General features: G+C 39.9%; 1 protein-coding gene and 1 long non-coding RNA gene across 4 annotated transcripts in view; one reads left to right on the plus strand and one right to left on the minus strand.

Moving 5' to 3' along the window:
• Positions 1-21,988, plus strand: part of TTC8 (tetratricopeptide repeat domain 8) — a 64,202-nt gene that overhangs the window by 25,815 nt on the left and 16,399 nt on the right. For all 3 annotated transcript variants that reach the window (XM_043547828.1, XM_007055927.4, XM_007055926.4), the window contains 3 exons: positions 11,062-11,106; positions 18,644-18,729; positions 20,725-20,812. In XM_043547828.1, coding sequence (XP_043403763.1) covers positions 11,062-11,106; positions 18,644-18,729; positions 20,725-20,812 — 219 coding nt within the window. The remainder of the gene's footprint in view (positions 1-11,061; positions 11,107-18,643; positions 18,730-20,724; positions 20,813-21,988) is intronic.
• On the minus strand, positions 12,665-14,722 carry LOC122466097. Its single transcript, XR_006291360.1, has 2 exons — positions 14,199-14,722; positions 12,665-13,530 (listed from the first exon to the last, which is right to left on the minus strand). It is a non-coding gene; the product is annotated as an uncharacterized LOC122466097 (long non-coding RNA).

Below are 21,988 nucleotides of genomic sequence, written 5' to 3' on the forward strand. Positions count from 1 at the left end.
TGCAACTAAATGTGCAGATTTGGAAACTCTGCATGCAGATGGATAGTTAGGTTGCTTGCATACTCACATTCCAGATTGACACCTTCAGTTGCAGTAATAATATGCCATAGAAAATCATAGAAAATGCCATAGAAATTTTTACTCCTGAGGGCATTCTGCAACAAAAAAATTAAAAATTCTGCGCATAATATTTTAAAATTCTGCAAATTTTATTTGTCAGATAAATGTGGAAGCTCCAGAATTGCAGTGGGGATCACAGGCTACTGGCTGCAGAGAGGTGGGAGATCAGACTCAGCAGTGAGGCTGTACCCAACCCTGACACAGCGCAAGGACTGGGCCTGCCCCAGAAACACCCCAGAGCCCTTCCCCTCCATACCAGGTGTGGGCAGGCAGGCTCAGCAAGGCACGATCCAAGTGTGGAGGGACTTAGTGTGGGAGGATCCAAATGTGGGTTGAGAGGGTTCTTTTGGGGGCAATCTGTGTGCGGATGGCTCAGTGGGGGATCTGGATGCACAGGGCCTTGTTGGAGGGTTCTGGGTGCAACGGTAATGGGACTCTTCAGGGGGGTCAAGGTGAAGGTAGTTTGGGAGGGTGGGGGGAGTCTGGGTGTGGAGGGCTCAATGTGGGGGATCCAGATGCTAGGGAAGTAGGGCTCAGTGGGATGGGGATCCAGGTGCAGGTGGCTCATCAGGGCGGTTCAGGTGCAGGGGGAGTGGGGCTCCTCAGGAGGGGTTCTGGGTGCAGCAGAGAGCTGTGACGGTTTGAGGGGATCTGGATGCAAAGGGGTTGGGCGGATGGGGGAGCAGCTCCCTGTACAGTGATTCCTCCTCCTGCAGCTGAGGAGCTATGGGTGCAGGAAGCACGAGGGAGGGGAGAATTTTCAGAGCTTCCTACAGCCAGGGGAAAAATCTGGGGGTGAGTCTGACACAGCCCTGGATGCTGTGCAGGGGAAGAGGAAGTCCCGTCCTCCCCAGCCCAGTCAGGACTAGCAGCTGAGCCCGGTGCATGGTAGAAACCACTAGCCAGGTCTTCCCCAGTCCTGCCCCATAGTGATTTACCTAACTGCCAGCTGCCCTGGACACCCAAAACATGCTTCTGGGAAGGGACACATGACCGCTCTTGTGGCTTCCCTTTGCTTTCCCCTCAGAAAGTCATTTTTCTGTGAAGTAAAGAAATCTGTAGGGGACCTAAATTCTGCACATGCACGGTGGCGCAGAATTCTCCCAGGAGTAAGAAATGTAGGACTGGAAGGGTTCTCCGTAGGTCATTATTTCAATACCTGCACTGAGGCAGGATTAAGTATTGTCTAGACCACCTCGAGGTATTTGTCTAACCTGTTTTTAAAATCTTCTGATTGAGATTTTACAACCTGCCTAGGTAAATTGTTCAATGATTAACTAACTCCCCTTACCATTAGAAAGTTTTTCATAATATCTAATTCTCTCTTGCTGCAATTAAAGCCCATTACTTCTTGTCCTATCCTCAATAGTCAAAGAACAGTTTATCACCCTTCTCTTTAGAACAAGCTTTTACGTACTTGAATATTATTATGTCCCCCTTCAGTCTTCTTCTCTAGAAGAAACAAACTCAGGTTTTTTTGGTCTTTCCTCATAAGTCATGTTTTCTAGACCTTTGATTTTTGTTGCTCTCCTCTGGACTTTCTCCAATCTGTTCACATCTTTCCTAAAGTGTGATATCCAGAACTGGACACAATACTCTAGTGGAGGCCTTCTCCGTGCTGAGTAGAGTGGAAGAATAATTTCTGTCTTGCTTACAACTCTCCTGCTAGTACATTCCAGAATGATGTTTGCTATTTTTGCAACAGCATTACATTGACGACTCATATTTAGTTTGTGATCCACATCCACGCATGCAAACACATGCATACATTTTTTAAACAGCATCGGTCTTGAAAACTTAGCATTTTTTCAAAAGCTGAAGTGAATCATCACTTTCAGCTCAGAAGGGGCTTAGGCTAATGAATCTTACTAGACACATCCACAAGGAGCAAGTACAATTATCAATGTTAGAAAGCTAACATAATATGACATTAATATTTCTTACAGAAAGTAAGACGAGTTAAAATGTGCAGCTTTGTGGATTTTACAATTTATTATTTTTAAGGAGAAGACAGCATTGAGTCTAAAGCCAAAGCATGATGAAGTTTTAAGATCCTCATTTCATTTTGTGTTAAGGATTGTTGCTTAAAGCTGTAAAACTCTCTGCGCTATCACCTCTCCAATGTGCAAAGAGATAATAAATCTCAACCACTAAGTTCACATAGCTGTGTAACTATGTGAAGTAAAAATGTTAAATGAACCAAACTGTATCATAGAATCTCTATGGATAGTAATTCCATGCTCTAATAATAAGAATATAGCAGTAGGGATATATTACCGACCACCTGACCAGGATAGTGATAGTGACTGGGAGATTACTATTAGTCATTAGTGATAATGCTCAGGGAGATTAGGAAGGCTAACATACAAAACAAAAAGCACACAGTAATAATGGGGGATTTCAACTATCCCCATATTGACTGCATACATAGCACCTCAGGACGAGATGCAGAGACATTTCTTGACACCTTAAATGACTGCTTCTTGGGGCAGCTAGTCCTGGAACCCATAAGAGGAGAGGCAATTCTTGATTTAGTTCTAAGCGGAGCACAGGATCTGGTCCAAGGTGTGACTATAGGTGGACTGCTCTGTAATGGTGACCATAATATGATTAAATTTAAACATCCCTGTGGTGGGGAAAACACCACAGCAGCCTAACACTGTAGCATTTAATTTCAGAAAGGGGGACTACACAAAAATGAGGAAGTTAGTTAAACAGAAATTAAAAAGGTACAGTGCCAAAAGTGAAATCCCTGCAAGCTGCATGGAAACTTTTTAAAGACACCATAATAGAGGCTCAATTAAATGTATACCCCAAATTAAAAAAACATAGTAAGAGAACCAAAAAAGTGCTACCGTGACTAAACAACAAAGTAAAAGAAGTAATGAGAGACAAAAAGGCATCCTTTTAAAAAATGGAAGTTAAATCCTAGTGAGGAAAATAGAACAGAGCATAAACTCTGGAAAATGAAGTGTAAAAATGTAATTAGGAAAGCCAAAAAATAATTTGAAGAACAGCTATCCAAAGACTCAAAAAGTAATAGCAAAAGAAATTGTAAGTACCTCAGAAGCAGGAAGCCTGCTAAACAACCAGTGGGGCCACTGGACGATCAAGATGCTTTTTCCACTGAATGCATCCGATGAAGTGAGCTGTAGCTCACGAAAGCTTATGCTCAAATAAATTTGTTAGTCTCTAAGGTGCCACAAGTACTCCTTTTCTTTTTGCGAACACAGACTAACACGACTGCTACTCTGAAACAAGATGCTAAAGAAACACTCAAGGATGATAAGGCCGTTACGGAGAAATTAAATTAATTCTTTGCATTAGTCTTCATGGCTGAGGATGTGAGGGAGATTCCCAAACCTGAGCCATTCTTTGTAGCTGACAAATCTGAGGAACTGTACCAGATTGAGGTGTCAGAGGTGGTTTTGGAACAAATTGATAAACTAAAAAAGCATTTCTCAAATGCGGCCACCATGGCCACATGCAGCCACCAGGGGCTTTTCTTGCAACCACAGCCTCCTGGGCAGTGACTGGGGCAGGGGTGCAAAGCAGTACCTCTCCCCCAGGACCACCAGAAGGGGTTGGGCCCTCCCCCCATCTGGAGCCACAAACGCTGGATGAGCATGCAGCCAATGAGTTTCACACCTTCCCGGGGGTGGTGACGGTTGGGTTTCGGCTTCAGCCTAGGGCGGCGGGTGGCAGGCTCCAGTCATGGGACTTTGGGCTCTGGCCCTGGACCCCAGTCACACGGTGGCAGGTGCCAGCTCTGGGCTCAACCCCACCATTGTCCCTGGCCCCCACAGCCTCCTCCAGCCCTGGGCTCCAGCTGTGTGGTGGCAGGCTCCAGCCCTGGACCCTGGGTTCACTGCCCCCCCCATTGCCCCTGGCCCTCCCCCACTGTCTCCCTACCCACTTCCCCATCCAGGCTTTGTCCCCTGCTTGCCAGGTCTGAGTAAGTCTGCTGTGAAAATTGATATTTGTACAGTTGTTAATATTACTTTTCACAGCCTCCCAGCTAGCTAGGAAGTTTGCTATGAAAAGTGATATTAACAAACATACCAATATTACTTTTCGCAGCAGCAGACTTTCTAGCTAGCAAGTCTTTTTAAAAAGGCAACCAAAAACAAAAGAAACAACAAAAAAAGAAAAGAATGTGAAAAGCACCTTATTTGTGTTTCTATTCGGTTTAGGTCCAGTAAAGAATAGAGAACTGTACATTATTTTTATTATTGAGTCTGCAAACAAAAAAACTGTATAAATATAATGATTTGGACATGTATATTTATTTGTTTTTCCTAAAGTTAATTATTTTAAGAAAAATTGTCGTAGCGGCCACCAGCAAGAGTTGGTGGGCACACTCTGAGGCCACCAAAAAATGTATTGTGAAAACCCCTGAAGTAAACAGTAATAAGTCACCAGGACCGGATGGTATTCACTCAAGAGTTCTGAAGAAACTCAAATGTGAAATTGCAGAACTACTAACTGTAGTTTGTAACCTATCACTTAAATCCGCTTCTATACCAAATGACTGGAGGATAGCTAATGTGAAGCCAGTTTTTAGAAAGGGCTCCAGAGGTGATCCTGGCAATTACAGGCCCGTAAGCCTGACTTCAGTACTGGACAAACTTGTTGAACCTATAGTAAAGAACAAAATTGAGACACCCCTAGATGATCATAATTTGTTGGGGAAGAGTCAATATGGCTTTTGTAAAGGGAAATCATGCCTAACAAATCTACTTGAATTCTTTGAGGAGGCAAACAAGCATGTTGACAAGGGGGATCCGTTGGATATACTATACTTAGATTTTCAGAAAGCCTTTTACAAGGTCCCTCACCAAAGGCTTTTAAGCAAAGTAAGCTATCATGGGATATGAGGGAAAGTCCTCTCATGGATTGGTAACTGGATAAAAGAGGGTAGGAATAAATTTTCCGTTTTCAGAATGGAGAGAAGTAAATAATGATGTCCCCCAGGGATCTGTACTGGGACCAGTCCTGTTCAACATATTCTTAAATGTTCTGGAAAAAGGGGTAAACAGTGAGGTGGCAAAATTTGCACATGATACAAAATTACTAAGATAGTTAAGTCCTAAGCAGACTGCAAAGAGCTACAAAAGGATCTCACAAAACTGGGTGATTGGGCAACAAAATGGCAAATGAAATTGTATGTTTATAAATACAAAGTAGTGCACATGAGAAAACAACCACAACTATACATATAAAATAATGGGTCTATATTAGCTGTTACCATTCAAGAAAGATCTTGGAGTCATTCTGGATACTTCTCTGAAAACATCCACCCAATGTGCAGCAGCAGTCAAAAAAGTGAACAGAATGTTGGGCATCATTAAGAAAGGGATAGATAATAAAACGGAAAATATCATATTGCCTCTATATAAATCCATGGTACGCACCACATCTTGAATACTGCGTGCAGATGTGGTTGCCCCATCTCAAAAGAGATCTATTGGAATTGGAAAAGATTCAGAAAAGAAATGATTAGGGGTTTGGAACGGCTTCTGTATGAGGAGAGATTAAGACTGGGACTTTTCAGCTTGGAAAAGGGATAACTAAAGTGGGATATGAGAGAGGTCTACAAAATCATGACTGGTGTGGAGAAAGTAAATAAGGAAGCGTTGTTTACTACTTCTCATAACACAAGAACTAGGGGTCACCAAATGAAATTAATAGGCAGCAGGTTTAAAACAAACAAAAGGAAGTATTTCTTCACACAATGTGCAGTAAACCTGTGGAACTCCTTGCCAGAGGATGTTATGAAGGCCAAGACTATAATAGTGTTCAAAAAGAACTAGATAAGTTCATGGAGAATAGGTCCATCAATGGCTGTTAGCTGGGACGTGCAGGGATGGTGTACCTGGCCTCTGTTTGCCAGAAACTGGGAATGGGCGACGGGATGGAACACTCAATGATTACCTGTTTTGTTCAGTCCTTCTGGGGCAGCTGGCATTGGTCACTGTTGGAAGACAGGATACTGGGCGAGATGGACCTTTGGTCTGACCCAGTATAGCCATTCTTATGCAACCTTATGCTTGCCCTCCCTATATTTCCCCTTCTCTCCTTTGTTTGTGAAACTCACTTTAAATTATAAACTTTTCATGGCATGGACCATGTCTTCTTATGTGTTTTAAAATATAGGAATGGCCATACTACACCATATGATCCATCTAATCCCATATCCTCTTTCCAACAGTGGCCAGCAGCAATTATTTCTGAGTAAAAAACTAAGGTGCCACCAGACTCCTCAAGACTAACAAATGTATTTGGGCATAAGCTTTTGTGGGTAAAAAACACATTTCTTCAGATGCATGGATCTGAAGAAGTGGGTTTTTTACCCACGAAATCTTATGCCCAAATAAATCTGTTACTCTTTAAGGTGCTACCAGACTCCTCTTTGTTTTTGTGGATACAGACTAACACGGCTACCCCTCTGATTTCAGAGTAAGATGCAAGAAGCCATATAGGAGACAGATTTCAGAGTAACAGCCGTGTTAATCTGTATTCGCAAAAAGAAAAGGAGTACTTGTGGCACCTTAGCGACTAACCAATTTATTTGAGCATAAGCTTTCGTGAGTTACAGCTCACTTCATCGGATGCATACTGTGGAAAATACAGAAGATGTTTTTATACACACAAACCATGAAAAAATGGGTGTTTATCACTACAAAAGGTTTTCTCTCCCCCCACCCTACTCTTTTGTAGTGATAAACACCCATTTTTTCATGGTTTGTGTGTATAAAAACATCTTCTGTATTTTCCACAGTATGCATCCGATGAAGTGAGCTGTAACTCACGAAAGCTTATGCTCAAATAAATTGGTTAGTCTCTAAGGTGCCACAAGTACTCCTTTTCTTTATATAGGAGACAGAGTATTCCTTAACTGTATACAAGGAAAGGTTCCTTCTAATTTTCATTACCTAGAGGTTGATTTGTGTTGTGAAGCAGGAGGATTTATATCCCTTTCAAAATTTGTTTTTAAATGAAGATTTACTATTGAAATTCTAGGTTTCAGAGTAGCAGCCGTGTTAGTCTGTATCCGCAAAAAGAAAAGGAGCACTTGTGGCACCTTAGAGACTAACCAATTTATTTGAGCATAAGCTTTCGTGAGCTACAGCTCACTTCATCGGATGCATTCAGTGGAAAATACAGTGGGGAGATTTATATACACAGAGAACATGAAACAATGGGTGTTACCATACACACTGTAAGGAGAGTGATCAGGTAAGGTGAGCTATTACCAGCAGTCAAGTGCTGGAAATGGCCCACCTTGATTATCACTACAAAAGGTTCTCCCCCATCCCAGCTCTCCTGCTGGTGATAGCTCACCTTACCTGATCGCTCATTGTTTCATGTTCTCTGTGTATATAAATCTCCCCACTGTATTTTCCACTGAATGCATCCGATGAAGTGAGCTGTAGCTCACGAAAGCTTATGCTCAGATAAATTTGTTAGTCTCCAAGGTGCCACAAGTCCTCTTTTTTTATTGACATTCTAAATATTCTTATCCATATACGTGTCCAATCTTACTAAATCCTGTTACATTTTAGGCCTCAATATCATCTTGGGGGAATATCACAGGCCAATCATACAAGAAAATGTTTACTTTTCAGTTTTAGGTATGGTACTTTTCACTTTCATTGAATGTTTCCTTGTTTTGTATTATGAGAGGAGATAATTAGTGACTTATCTACCTTTTCTATACCATTAATTAATTTATATATCTCTTACCATGTTTGCTCTTAATCACCTTTCTATAGAATGTTTTTTTCCCATGCCTCTAATCATTCTCTTTGCCCATTTCTGAAGCCCCACTTTGCTTTTATTTTATTTATTTATTTGATAGGGTAACTAGAACCAAACTCTGTATTGCAGGGGAGGGCATACTATTGATTTATATAATAGCATTTTCAGTGTTCATCTTCCCATTCCTTATACATCTTAAATTTATTTACCTTTTTTTGACCACTGCTCTATATTGAGCAGAAGATGACATTGAGCTTTCTTTAGGTGATACCCAGATCTTTTTGTGATTTGTTTCAATTAATTTAGAACCCACTAAGATGTGAGTAGTTCAAATTATTCCCTCCGGGGTGCTTTGTGTTGCATTTATCAGAACTTAATTTCATCTGCCATCGGTTTGCCTGTTCACCTAGGTTGGTCAGGTTTCAGTGTTCTTCACAGTCTTGAAGAACATAAATAAATAGTCATCTGCATATTTTGCCACCTCACTACTTAGTCCTAATAGGGAACCTTGTGGCATCCCACTATGAAATTTTTGCCAGGATAAATATTGACTGTTTATTCTTAACTGTGTGTTGTATCTTAGATATGATGAGAGGCAAAATGGCTACTTATTTCCTTAGCTGTCTCTTCTGCTGGGCTTTGTCAAGGATTTTTTGGGAGTCCAAACCAGTTGCCAACTGACAAATTATCAAACTATTTATTGATACAGTTTCTAGCACAAATTGGACCCAAGCCAGACTGGGAACTTTGGATGCTACTGCAATAACACACCTCATACTGTTGCATCTGAACACAATACATTCAGAATTTTCTTCATTACCACCAATAATTTGGCTTTTCTTCTGCTAGCTGTTTGTTGATAAAGAATTGATATTGATAAGTGTCTAGTATTTGGGATAAAAGCCTAAGACAAGGCACTGGAAGATACCATGGAGTTTCTGAATATATTCTTTGCTTCCTTTTGGAGTTAGAGATATCCCTCTCTAGACAAAAGTAGGAGGAGAAAGTAAGTTAGAATCATAGAATATCAGGGTTGGAAGGGACCTCAGGTCGTCATCTAGTCCAACCCCCTGCTCAAAGCAGGACCAATCCCCAATCAAATCATCCCAGCCAGGGCTTTGTCAAGCCTGACCTTAAAAACTTCCAAGGAAGGAGATTCTACCACCTCTCTAGGTAACGCATTCCAGTGTTTTACCACCCTCCTAGTGAAAAAGTTTTTCCTAATATCCAACCTAAACCTCCCCCACTGCAACTTGAGACCATTACTCCTTGTCCTGTCCTCTTCTACCACTGAGAATAGTCTAAAACCATCCTCTCTGGAACCACCTCTCAGGTAGTTGAAAGCAGCTATCAAATCCCCCCTCATTCTTCTCTTCTGCAGACTAAAGTTGAGTCTTTAAAACTAAAAGTTGAGTCTTTTCCCATCGGCCATGACAATTCATTAGCAATTCTTTAATTTCCATAGGGTTAATCGTTTAAGAATTTGTTCTAAGGGAAAGGAAGCTAGCAAATCAGTCATGGAAGGCCCTGGAAGGCTTGTTAGTTCTCAGTTTGGGGTTCTGAAGAGGCTTGATATCTTGGACAAACAGGGCACTTTTTCCCCTCCCAAGGAAACCTATAGTCTATATTTGACTAACTTGAATTTACGGAAATGGTATCCTCTTCTGCAATGATTAAGATCTGGAATTTGTAAAACCCTTCCTTCTCCTGTTACTTTAAGGCTGAGGGCTTTAACATTCAACATCACTGAGGTTCTTGTAAAATAGATTTCGAGCAATAAGAGCTTAGTCTTAGAAAGTTTCCTATTAGCAGGTGTTTCGTATGTTGATCATGGCCATTTCTAAAAAGTTATGGCTTTTTACACTTGTCAGAATTTTCTTGAACATGCCTAATGTCAAAATAAAAAAAATGAACTTATTTATTCTGGACTTAAATCCCCCCCTTTCCTCTTCCAAACTGATTTTTCTAGAAGTTATTCATAAAAATTGTTTTTGGTAGAGGAAATCCCACTCCCCCAAAAGCCTTGTTCTGATGGGATTGTTAAATTTTGAAGCCTCTGCCTCATTGTGTGTCATTTTGGATGTCTCTGATCATAGACTTAATGGTTTAACTCCGAGTTTGAAGTGTACAGAATAACTAACAGCTGGTCACTGCTGGCATCCAGCAGTTAGAAAAATGATTTTTTGCAAATTATATTTTTAAAATAAATAAGATCAGAAGGAAGATTGGTACCTGAGTAATATTATATCAGGTTTCATGGTAGGTGACTTTGCAGTGTTAGTGTGTGTGCTATCAGTTCTGTAAATAAACAGAGGACTTCAGTCTCCATTGTGGTCAACCCAATATCTTTCACCAGCATTAAATTCACTTTAAAATTCAATTCAGGTCAGAAAAATGTCTGTAAAAAATCAGATCTTTTCCCTCTGTATATTCAGTCTTGACTGTGTATTTTTCTGACCATAATATATCTATATTTATTAGTACTGCAGAGTCAACAGAGCTGTAGAGATTGAGATGCATTCTAAGGATACACAATCCAGAAGAGACTTTGATTCTGCATCTGAAACTTGGCAAACTTTTTACTAATGATGTGCAAACGTGGAGAAAAAATAAATCTGGATTTTCAGATTCCAGAATGGTTGAATATGAAGAGCCATTTTTCACTCAAACTGAACAAATTTGAGCCCTGGTCCTTAAGACATATGCCTATGCTTAAATTCCATTGACTTCCAGCCTACTCAGTGCATAAAATTAAGGATGTACGTAATTCTTTGCAGGATCAAGGTCTTTCCATAAGTAGAGGGACTATAAACATGAAACCCCACAATGTCACTTTCACTTCTAGATTAGACACTTCAAAAAAAAAAAAAAAAAAAAAAAAAAAAAAAAAGGGGGAGGGGGGATTTTCAAAAACCAAATATTATAGACAACCCTAGTAATTTCATATACTGTACTACGAATGTAAAAATAATTGTCTCGTAGCAACACGGTACACCAGTAGATTTTGCTTATCTAACTCAAAGTCCATTTCATGTTTCAGTAGAGTTATGTGTAACTGTGTTTGCTATTTTAGAGTAGTAAGTGGGGATTATTACATTCTGAGAACCCACAGTGTTTTTTTATATAAGGTATTAATGTTTTTCTTCAAACATGATAATATCTTAAATGTTCTTCTGATAGGCATTGTTCGAATACATTTTTCACCATGAAAATGACGTTAAGAATGTAAGTAATCTATACAAAATAGATGTTTACTTGTACTAAGTCTTATTCTGTCATGTCTGTCAGGTTTCAGCTGAACTAAGGCTTCTAGTGTTACTTTAGTTCTTAGGATAGAAAAAATTGCAGCTTTAAGAAAATTCTTTTTACAAATATGAAAAAAGTCACAGATACTAAAATGTTAATGCTTTTATTTTCAGAAGTCAAAATAGCACATACCAGCACTACCTCAAGCGGAGCTAGTGCACTAAAAATAGCAGCGTAGCTAGGGTCGCACAAGTGGTGGCTCAGGCAAGCTGCCCCAAGTATGTACCTGCCCGGACGCCGTGGGTATGTACTTCGGCAGCTAGCCCAAGCAGCACTGTCCATGCAACCCCAGCTACACTGCTATTTTTAGTGCACTAGCTCAAGCTAGTGTGGGTATATCTATACAAGCTGGATATCGCACCCCTTCTTCCAAGTGTAGATGCAGACTAAGAGTGAGGGAGAATTGTTTGGAATGGTATATGGGATAATACTATAGTTAGTAATAATGGATTGAACTTAAAATCAGGTAAATTACTGACAGAGCTACCATGGGTAAGTCTGTGTGTGCTGGGAATCTCACCTTTAGCTCAAGTATAGACATAGTCACAGTTTTCTACTATATTTAACAGTCACAGTTAAATTTGTGTACCTGTTTAACTCTTTAAAAGTAATGTAAGCCAGTTTTTTTGCAAGTTTTTTCTTACCAGCTCACACAGGTGAAGTGCGTTTTGTTGGATGAGTAAGATATAAAAATTATAACATACAAAGTATTTCTGGTACATTCATCACCATAATATCTGGTAGGTTGTGCTTGGAGTAACAAAAAAGTTCAGATCAATTTTACATGGCTCATTAAGCATTTATTGGCTTTTCTGCAACACGTAAGGATGTGTTGAGGAAGGGGTGCGTGCAGGGGGCTGAAGATAAAGCATTTAATTTTTCCATGATGCCATTTTGACTGTTTTCAACTAGTGAAACAATAATTACCAGAACACACATGGTTTCTGTGGATGTAGATCAGAATCGTTTTCAGATAAAATGCTATGAATTGTTTAATCTGGCGCTAAATTATGTCAATCATATGCTGTCTGCCAGCTTGATTGCACAGGCCTCTCTTGATATGATTGGTTATATTTTGGATGCTAATATACTGAAATTCAGTCAGTGTCAGAAAGAAACAGAATGTGTAACATGTTAATTGCTACTCATCTACTTTGACACCACGGAAGTGGGATTTTTTCTGATGCCACCAACAATGAAAATACATATTGTTTACCAAGAGGAACTCTAGACCACCAGTGACAAAGGGCTTACATGGTATGAAATCACTTAGACATGTTAACATGAAATGAATACCAAATGAAAGTGAAAATACATCACTAAACTATTTCAGTGATATTAACAGCAGGATCTCCAGGGCTGGACTGGCAAATTCATAGAGCCCAGGCAATATGTAACATTTCAGAAATCTTGTGGAAGTAGTATTTTGGAGTCCCTAAACAGAATCCACAGACATTTCAGTTTTGGCACAGAGAGATATCAGTAACTGATCTTTACTTTCTAAGCTCTTATAGGAAATACTTGTGGCTCAGTTTACAGCATTGGTTGTACTTATGGTACTATATTTTAAACATCCAACTTTTAATTTTAATATTCAGCTCCCTTGATCTTCCTTTCGTTTGCTCCTCTTCTTTTCCTCCTATTTGCAGTTTCTTCTCATGCACTTCCATTTCCATCTCCCTTCTCCTCTTTACCCTCATTCCTCCATATTTAGTCTCTCCCTCCTTCTCAAACCCCCTTAACAAGTTCTCCCATTACTTCATCTCAGTTAAAAAAAAAAGCCACACAAATGAACAAAAACCCAACTCTCTCCTTCAAATCAATTCATTTCACTCCTTACTCACCTGTTCATCCCAGTCACTTTACTCATTCACCCACCCACCTCTCCCTGGGTCAGGCACTCTTAGTCTCTTGGTCATTCAGTAATGAAGGGCTGGGGTATCCTTGCAGCCTAAGATGACTCTTTTGGAAAGGGATGAGGCGTGGAGACTAGTGGTCCCAAGACCTAAGAAGCTGCCCTCTGGGTGGGAGAAGAGGAGGACCAGAAAGCTTGAAGAGCCACTGTCCAGTCAAGTTTCCTGCACCAGGATCAGGAAGAGCAGTTCCTGTAGTTGGCTATGAACTCAAGTCAGGGAAAACCGCACTCCCAACCTGTCCATGAATGTGGGAGGGGACAGAACAGACTAGCTCTGCATCTTGTCTACAGTTGGCTGAAGAACTAATTCTGAGGCTGTGGGTGAACTCCAAGAGTCAATTCACAGGTTGCGATAAATGCTTCCTAATGTGATTTCATAGATTAAGTCAAAGGCTAGAAGAGAATGTGGGGATCATCTAGTCCATCTCCTGTATAAAACACAGGACACAGAACTGCCTCAAAGTAATTCCTACAGCTTATTTTTTAGAAAAAATAAATCCAATCTTGATTTTAAGATTGCCAGTGATGGAGAGAGAGTCCACCACAACCCTTACTAAATTGTTCCAATTATTAATTGCTCTGTTATAAATTTATACCACATTTCCAATAGGAATCTGTCTAGCTTCAAGATCCAGCCATTGGATCATGTTATTCTGTTAGCCCATGATCAAATACATGTTCTCCATGTAGGTACCTACAGACTATAATCAAGTCACCCATTAACCTTCTGTTTGTTAATCTGAATGATTGAGCTCTTTGTGTCTGTCGCTATAAGGCTTTTTTTCTAGTTCTGTAATCAATCTTGTAGCTTTTCTCTGAATCCCCTCCAATTTATCAACATCCTTGAATTGTGGATATGAGAACTGGACGTAGTATTCCAGCAACCGTCGCATCTTTGCCAAAAACAGAGTTAAAATAGCCTCTATTTGAGATTCCCCTGTTTATGCATCAAAGAATCACAATAGCCCTTTTGGCCCCAGTGTCACACTGGGAACTCATATTCAGCTGATTATCCACCATAATCCCCCAATATATTTTCTGGAGTCATTGCTTCCCAGGATAGGGTCCCCTGTTGTGTAAGCAGAGATTTACTCACTGTTAGGGTACCTCCTTCTGGTTGGGTCTGGGGATTAGCTCTCATCCAGTCTAGCACCCTTTTCTGTTGCTCACTTGCCTTGGGGTCCCTCTTGCTCTCCAGGACTCAGGAGTACTCTCTCTTCATGACTTGGCCTCCATCTAGGTCCCTCTATCATTTTCCCTTTCCAAGGTATTAAAGTCCCTCTGGACAGTCTGTCCAGATGCTGTCACAGGCAGTCCTCCATGCCAATTCCAAGTCTATTCCACTTTCCCAGTGGTTGGTAGGGGAACCCAGGCCTGCCCGCTACTCTGGGTTTTAGCCCAGACACCCTGTAATCAGCAGCCAGGCTCTACACAATCTCTGCCTTTGCTGCTCTTTCCCTCAGCCTCTTCTTTCTCTGCATTCCACAGGCTTTCTTCCTGCAACTCCTCTGGGTGAACCCTTCCTGAAGGGCTAGAATACCAGGGCTTTTGCTCCTTCCTGGGTCTCGCCTCGCCTCGCCCAGCCCAGCTCTCTGTAGGGACTCCCTCCCTACAGCCCCCTTTTGCTGCAGACTTCCTGGCTTTATACAAGCTCAGCCTGCCCCTGCTCAGCTGGGTTTCATCTTCAATTAGCCTTTATCAGTCCCTGGCACTCCGCAAGGTGCAGCCTATATGGTTAATTGGCCCCTTCTGAGGCACCTTAACCCCATCAGTGCTGGTGTGGCATGGACACCCCTGTCACTGTGCCTACCATTCTTTGTTCCTACATGTATACATTTAGCCTTATTAAAAAGCATATTATTTCCTTATGCCCAGTTTACCATGCAATCCAAATTACTCTGTATCTATATCATTTTCCACTCCCCTAATTTTTGTGTCATCTGCAGACTTTATCAGTGATGATTTTATGTTTTCTTCCAGGTCTTTAACAAAAATGTTAAATAGCATAGGGCCAAGAACTGATCCTTACTGGCCCTCACTAAAAACACGTTTTCAAAGATGATATCCTGTTTACAACTACATTGAGATTTATCAGTTAGACAGCTTTTAATCCATTTCCTTTATGTCATGTTAATTATGTATCTTTTTAGATTTTTTAATCAAACTGTCATGCGGTACCAAGTCAGATCTCTTACAGAAGTCTAAGTATATTACATCAACATTATTACTTTTACCAGCCAAACTTGTAATCTCATCCAAAAAAGATATCAAATATTTACAAATAAGATAGAAAGTTATTAGTAGAGAAAGGGGATCTTTGCTCTCATTTTGCCCATCTTCAGGGACTTGCACTGTTGTCTTCTGCAATATAAATTTAATAAACAAGCCTTAAGCCTTTTTTTTTCACCTCCATTTAGTTCTCAACCACTCCTTTAAGTACTGTTGAGTTCCTTATCAATTTCTATTAAAGAATATGATTGTACAGTTGTATGCAGATTTGATTAAACATACACAATATAAAGTATTTTATCTACATTAATAGCAAATACAGAAAAAATCCACTGACGCTTACCAGTTTTTGAGATAGGAATACAGGAAAGCACAGTATTTCTTTAATACAGTATTTAATACTTTTTAAAAAAATGCATCCAGTATCCTAGGGATTGGCAACCTTTGGCACGCGGCCCACCGGTTTGTTTACCTGCCACGTCTGCAGGTTTGGCGGATCGCAGCTCCCACTGGCTGCGGTTCACCGCTCCAGATCAATGGGGGCTGTGGGCCACGTGCCAAAGGTTGCTGATCCCTGCAGTATCCCTTTATTTTACTTAAGGAAAAATAAATACCTATTTTGAGAGGAAATTATTCCTCCATTATTGCTGTTCACTCTTATTTTCTTTTGGGATCATTCATCAATAACTGACTCTCTTTAGACACTGAACTATTCTTGATTTTCATTTTGTGGACTAAACTCTGTGGGCTAAATGTCAGTGACAATGGGACAATTTAAAAGCTTTGCTCAGAAATTGTTCATCTTCTGCTGAGCTCATTTCAACCAAAGAGTGGAACACTAGAATCTGACATGCTTGAAAGTTTAGTGATGCTCTCTTTTTTCAATTTGTCTTAAGGAACAGCAGCAAATATACTGTATACTGGTTAATAATCCCAGCCCATAGTGTTGCCTTGGTATTTGCCAACACGCAGCAAATCACACTGGGTGGGTGAAGGAAAGCACACTATGTTCTATTTTTATAATTGCATTTTTTTTTAAATTATTAAGGCAAAGAACATTAACATCCACTGTAGTTGCTATGCTTGTCACCAAAATACCCTCAGGACATTTCTCTTCACATGCATTGATTGCATTTTGGCCTTTTCTCATTGTAATACCTATTTCAAATACATTGTGAGCAGGCATGTAATTTGTCATTTTATGTACCCCAATAAACAAACACAAATTAGGGGAGGTTTCAGTCTTAACTGTCTTCCAAAATTTTAAATCTGTGCTTTTTTCCCCCGTTAAAGTGGCTTCAGTTAGTGAACTTTGAGTTTTTTTACATTGGTATAACTAAGGTGATTTCATTTTTCATACTGCTGTTTGCTAATGAAGCAAACGTATAGTTTTCTGCCCCTCCCCATTGAACTACAAAGAAGCCAAGATCCTAACGGAAGGCAAACAATTTTATACATGGTAAATATCATTCACATCGGTATGAAATGAAGCCCCAAACCTGAAATGAACTCTGAACAACTAGATCCATGCATAGCACCACTGAGACTAAAGATTCCAAGATTTGATCAATATGTTTCCTTAGTTTTCTGAAGGATTACACAAAGCAAGGCTCTTTCTAATAGAGCTTGTCTACACCACATTGCATTTAGCGACAAGGCTGTGTTGACCTTGTCACTAAAAGTCAGCCTGTGTAAACACTCTTTTTCAGTACTTTATTGGCACTTTTGCTAACAAAATACTTCCACCCCGCAAGCGGCGTTAGCTTTGTCGACAGGAGAGCACGCCTGCCAACAAAGCCACGTTCACACTGCCACTTGCATTGGCAAAACTTTTGTCTTTCCGGGGGGTGGGGGGGGGGGGCTTTTTTAAGTACCTGTGAAAGACAAAAGTTTTGTCGACTACTTCGCAGTGTAGATAAGCCCTGAATTAAATATGCTGGGACAGGTCCTCAACTTGTGTGAATTGTTGTAGCTTTGTTCAAGTCAATGCAGCTATGACAGTTTCACACCAGCTGAAGATCTGGCCTACTGTCTTTAAAGCAGACCTAATTGTGGTAGCTGCAGGAGCAAGCAACTGGGAATAAAAACCCAGAAACACTTGGCACTTGGTCAACCTAATATTGGCATTTCAGATATACAGCTATCAGTTTTTTCTGAATTATATACACAAGAACTTAACTAGTTTACTGTAAAAGTACAACAAAACAAAAACCACACACACACAAAACAAAACACATACCTAAGAAACAGTTCTCTACTGGCCCCTAGTTTAGCTACTCTAATAGGAGTCTTCCATTTCTGTGGTTCTGTGAAATAATTATGAAGAAATCAAGTAAATTCTGAGCTTCATGGCCATGTATGTCTATTTTCATAACATTTTGTTTAAAAGCTTTTTAGACTGTTTCTGGTGAAACTGCTATAATGGAAATGTAGCTTTTACTCTGACATCTTATGATGGAAAATGGAATTTCAAACAATTCTGCAGCTTGTATGTTTTATAGCCTTTCAATACAGTATAGACTGATTCTTTCAGCACAATATGCCATGACCTGAAATCAGAAATTAAAGAAAAAAAGATAAACTAGAGCTTCTTTCTGATTTTTATTCTGTTTAAATATGACCCTTCCAATGGTCCCTGTTCAAGCAAAGTGTGTTGAATAGCATACCTACCTTTCAAACATCCCTGATTGTGGAGGATTAGAAGGGAGAGAAGCCTTCCTATTTTTTCCCCCATACTCATTTCCTGTGTTATGGGAAACAGAAGACCAAGGAAAGCAGTGTTTACCACTGCACACACTTGAAAGTGCACGGTGCTCAAGTGATCCAGGTGGAAAAGGCCTGATATTACCAAAACCAAGATAATTTGTACACTATTTAAAGCAGAAGTACCTCGGCAATTTTTCTTTAAAAAAAAAAAGTTTAAGCCACTTTTAGTAAATTTCCCCCATGGATGATGGGAAACATGAAAAATATGTATGCTTAGACTTATGGAATACCTTACATTGTCTCTGCAATCTCATTAAATGTGTTCTCTAGTTCCTCTTTTGCATTATATATAACTGTTAAAAAGCATGTATGATTACATCCTGCTATAATCCTTTCAAACACTTTATGATTCAATCTTCATAGAAATAAAGTAATAATCCTTCCGTAGGCTATATGTAAAAACAATGTCTGCATGTACCAAAGCATTTTATTCAATATTTTTAGATTTTGCTGTTCTTTGTCTTGTATTTTTCGTCAGTGTTCTTTGTTGAAACCTGGAAATGCCAGTTTTAAGGTGTGGGTGTGTGTTTGTGTATTTTTTTAAAGGCTTTAGATTTGGCAGCACTTGCCACAGAGCATGCACAGTACAAGGACTGGTGGTGGAAAGTCCAAATTGGGAAATGCTACTATAGGTAAGTCATTTTTGTATTCTTTAGTGATTGATTGTGATCTGAGGAACATGAACTTTAGTTTCTTATAATTGTACAGTATTTCCTAAGCCTCAAGGTCAAATTGTGTAGTAGTAAGAGGTGTTCGTATAGTAAGTAGTTAAGGGATGGCAATATAATAAAATTAGAGCTGGTCAAAGTTGGAATTTTTGTTTTACAGGAAATTCCAAAAATTGTTCCATTTTGAAACCAAAAAAAATTGAAATTTCCTAGAAGGGAAATAAAAAAAATAATTTTGAAATAATCAAAGCATTTCATTTAGAATATTTTGAAACAAAATTGATTCTGGGAGCACCCAATGGACTCATGTGAAGCTGGGAGCCTAGAAGCCCTGAGACAGATGGCTGAGCCAGCAGCATTGGAGCTTGGACTCCCAGGGTTCCTGCTGCAGAGATGGAAACAGGCCCTACTCTAGCTGAGGCATATCCGGGCTCCTGGTTCTATGGTAGGGAATCTGTGAACCCCTGGGCACCTGGCTCCGACACAGCCCATATGGTGCGGCTTCAATGGAGCCATCAAACCTGGAAGCCATGTTGTTCCCAGCAGCCCACCAAGTGAGCTGGCCTGAAGCCTGCATTGCAGGCATGGTGCCATCCAGAACCCTGCCCAGGTATCACCAGAAATTCAGTGGAGCCAGTCCATTTCTGGAAAACATAGACAAATTGGCATTTTCTGGTGAAGCAGGGTTTGAGCTTTACTCATAATTTAGATAAAATGGTTTATCTTTCAAATAAGGAGGCTAGTATAGTATATATTCAATTAATGAGGAAGACTACAGTTTGGGAGTATTAATGAAAAAATGAGCAGACCTTGTCCCACAACCTGAGATAATGTCGAGGCTCCAATATTTTGAGCACTGGAGCTTCCTCCTTGTGTTTGTCTCAATTATATGCAGGGTTGATAACACCTATTATTAAGGTTGCTCAAAACTTCCTAGTATAAGACCCTGTTTCCAGTTGCTTATAACTTTGACAAATTTTAAACATGTTCTCCTTCCACAGAGATGGGCTGACTTAATCACATCTCTTGGTTGCAGAACTTTTCTGAGGAAGTTCCAAAATTATATTTCAAATTTCTAACCACCAGTTTGTCAGAAGTTTGACTGCCAAATGTTGAGTCAGACTGAGTGCGTCACAAACATTAATGGATTTATTTTCACTGCACATTGTGAGATGAAGGATATTATCCCCATTTTACAGATGGGAACTGAAACACAGATTAAAGTCAAAAGGATCCACAAATTTTGGGTGCCCAATTTGAGACACCTAGGACCTGAGATTTCATTGTACAGTACTTTATGTGTTCAAAGCTCAGCAACTGTTGACTTCTGTTGCAGCTGTGAGTGCTCACCATTTCTCCAGTGAGACTGCAGGCAGGCACCCAGAAAGTCAGGAATACATAGTGACAACCTCTGAAAAGTTTGGTTTAAGTGACTTGCCTAGTATTATATAGGGATTCTGTGGCAGAGACAGGGATAGAACCCATTTCCCCAGGCAGCATTTGACTGCCTTAATGATGAGACCATTCTTTCTCTTCCTGCTGTCCCCAGCTCATTCACTACACACATTCCAACTTCTGGAATAAATGAAGCTGGGGTCCTAAAGACAGGTTCCTTTCAATACACGACCCTGATTTACTCCCAGAGGAGATCCATCCTGCATACTGAATGAGGCAGGAATCTTGTGGAAAAAATAGTATGTGATCAAAAGACTTTCAGTGCACATGCACAAGGGGGCTGAATTAAGGTTACAAATTTGTAGGCAATTCTGGCATTTCCTAACTTTTGAACCTGGATTTTCTTTTAGCAGATGCATGATTTTTTACACCCCACCCACCCCCACGTTACTTTTGGCACTTCAATGAGTTTTTTTTATTTGTTTTTAGTGGATAGTGCTTTGTTTGAATAAGTTACATTATTGTCAAATAAAGAACTTTCTGTATGTATCTATTATCTCTTAGGTTAGGATTGTACCGTGAAGCAGAAAAACAATTTAAATCAGCTCTCAAGCAGCAAGACATGGTAGATACAATACTGTATTTAGCAAAAGTAAGTAGATATTCTCAAATCAAATTAAATCTGCCTGCTTTAGAATAACTTGAAATTCTCATCTGTACATGAAAATCCAGGGGGCAGCTGACCTGGGACTATCCAACTTGATACATTTTTCAGATTGTGTAGCTTTTCAAATCCATTTTAAAATGTATTAAAATAAACCAATCTTTTCAGAATGCAATTAACTTAAACAGCAGAACTGACACAAATAGAACAAGTTATTTTTCAGACTTCCATTCTATAAAATTTTAAAGTTTTGTGAGAATAAGGCTTTATTTTAGAGGATTATTTATGAGCTTTTTTTGTCTGTACATTTTTCCCCACAACTTGTCTTACTCCAGTTCTTTAATATCAAAATGGTGATGAATGATGTGGGAAATACAAGTCAGTACTGAAAACAGAAGTCTCACTAAATTGTTGTTGCCGCAGGCTCAAGCATTCATGTACTTCAGAGTATGCCCTCTACTTGGATTTGATAATTTGTGATTAGCAGAACTGTGTACAAAAGCAAGAGCATAGTTTAAGTACTGGACACCATCAAAGACACCATCTTCTTCTGCCTTATGTTCTCTCCGCCAACAAACCCTAATCAGGACTATACAGATAAGGAATGATCAGAGTTGCAGTACTTAATGTGTAGCTATCTGATTTCTTAGGAGACCAATGAAATAAACCAATAAGGGTGACTAGATGGATCTAAAAACTGGTTTTTCAACTGACATCAAAAGGAATTTATCCGTAGCAGTCAGAAAGACCTCAAAATTGACAAAGTTGTATCATAACAAAGATATGCAAAACACTTGAAGAACCAACATCACCGCTCAAACACCAAAATTGTTGTTTATGGTTGTGCACATGAGGCTCTAAACATTTTTTCCAGACATTCAAGAAGAGACCGGCCTGCTCCAGGAAACTTGCTGTCTAAGGACTTGTCCACACAGTTTGCGGGCAGCAAGCCTGTGTCAAACACTACAGAACTTTTAGTACATGGTAACAGGGTCCACATGGCCAGTTGGCATGTGACAGCTTTATATCCTGGCTTGCTGTGAAGTAACTGACCGTATAAACAAGCCCCCAGGGTATCTTTTATCTAGGAGCTTGAATAATAGCAGCAATGAAGCCGTGGCTGCATGGGCTTTGCAAGCCTATTCTAGTGACTAGTCCCTGCTG

The sequence above is a fragment of the Chelonia mydas genome, chromosome 6, assembly GCF_015237465.2.
Source record: "Chelonia mydas isolate rCheMyd1 chromosome 6, rCheMyd1.pri.v2, whole genome shotgun sequence".
Taxonomy (NCBI): Eukaryota; Metazoa; Chordata; order Testudines; family Cheloniidae; genus Chelonia; species Chelonia mydas.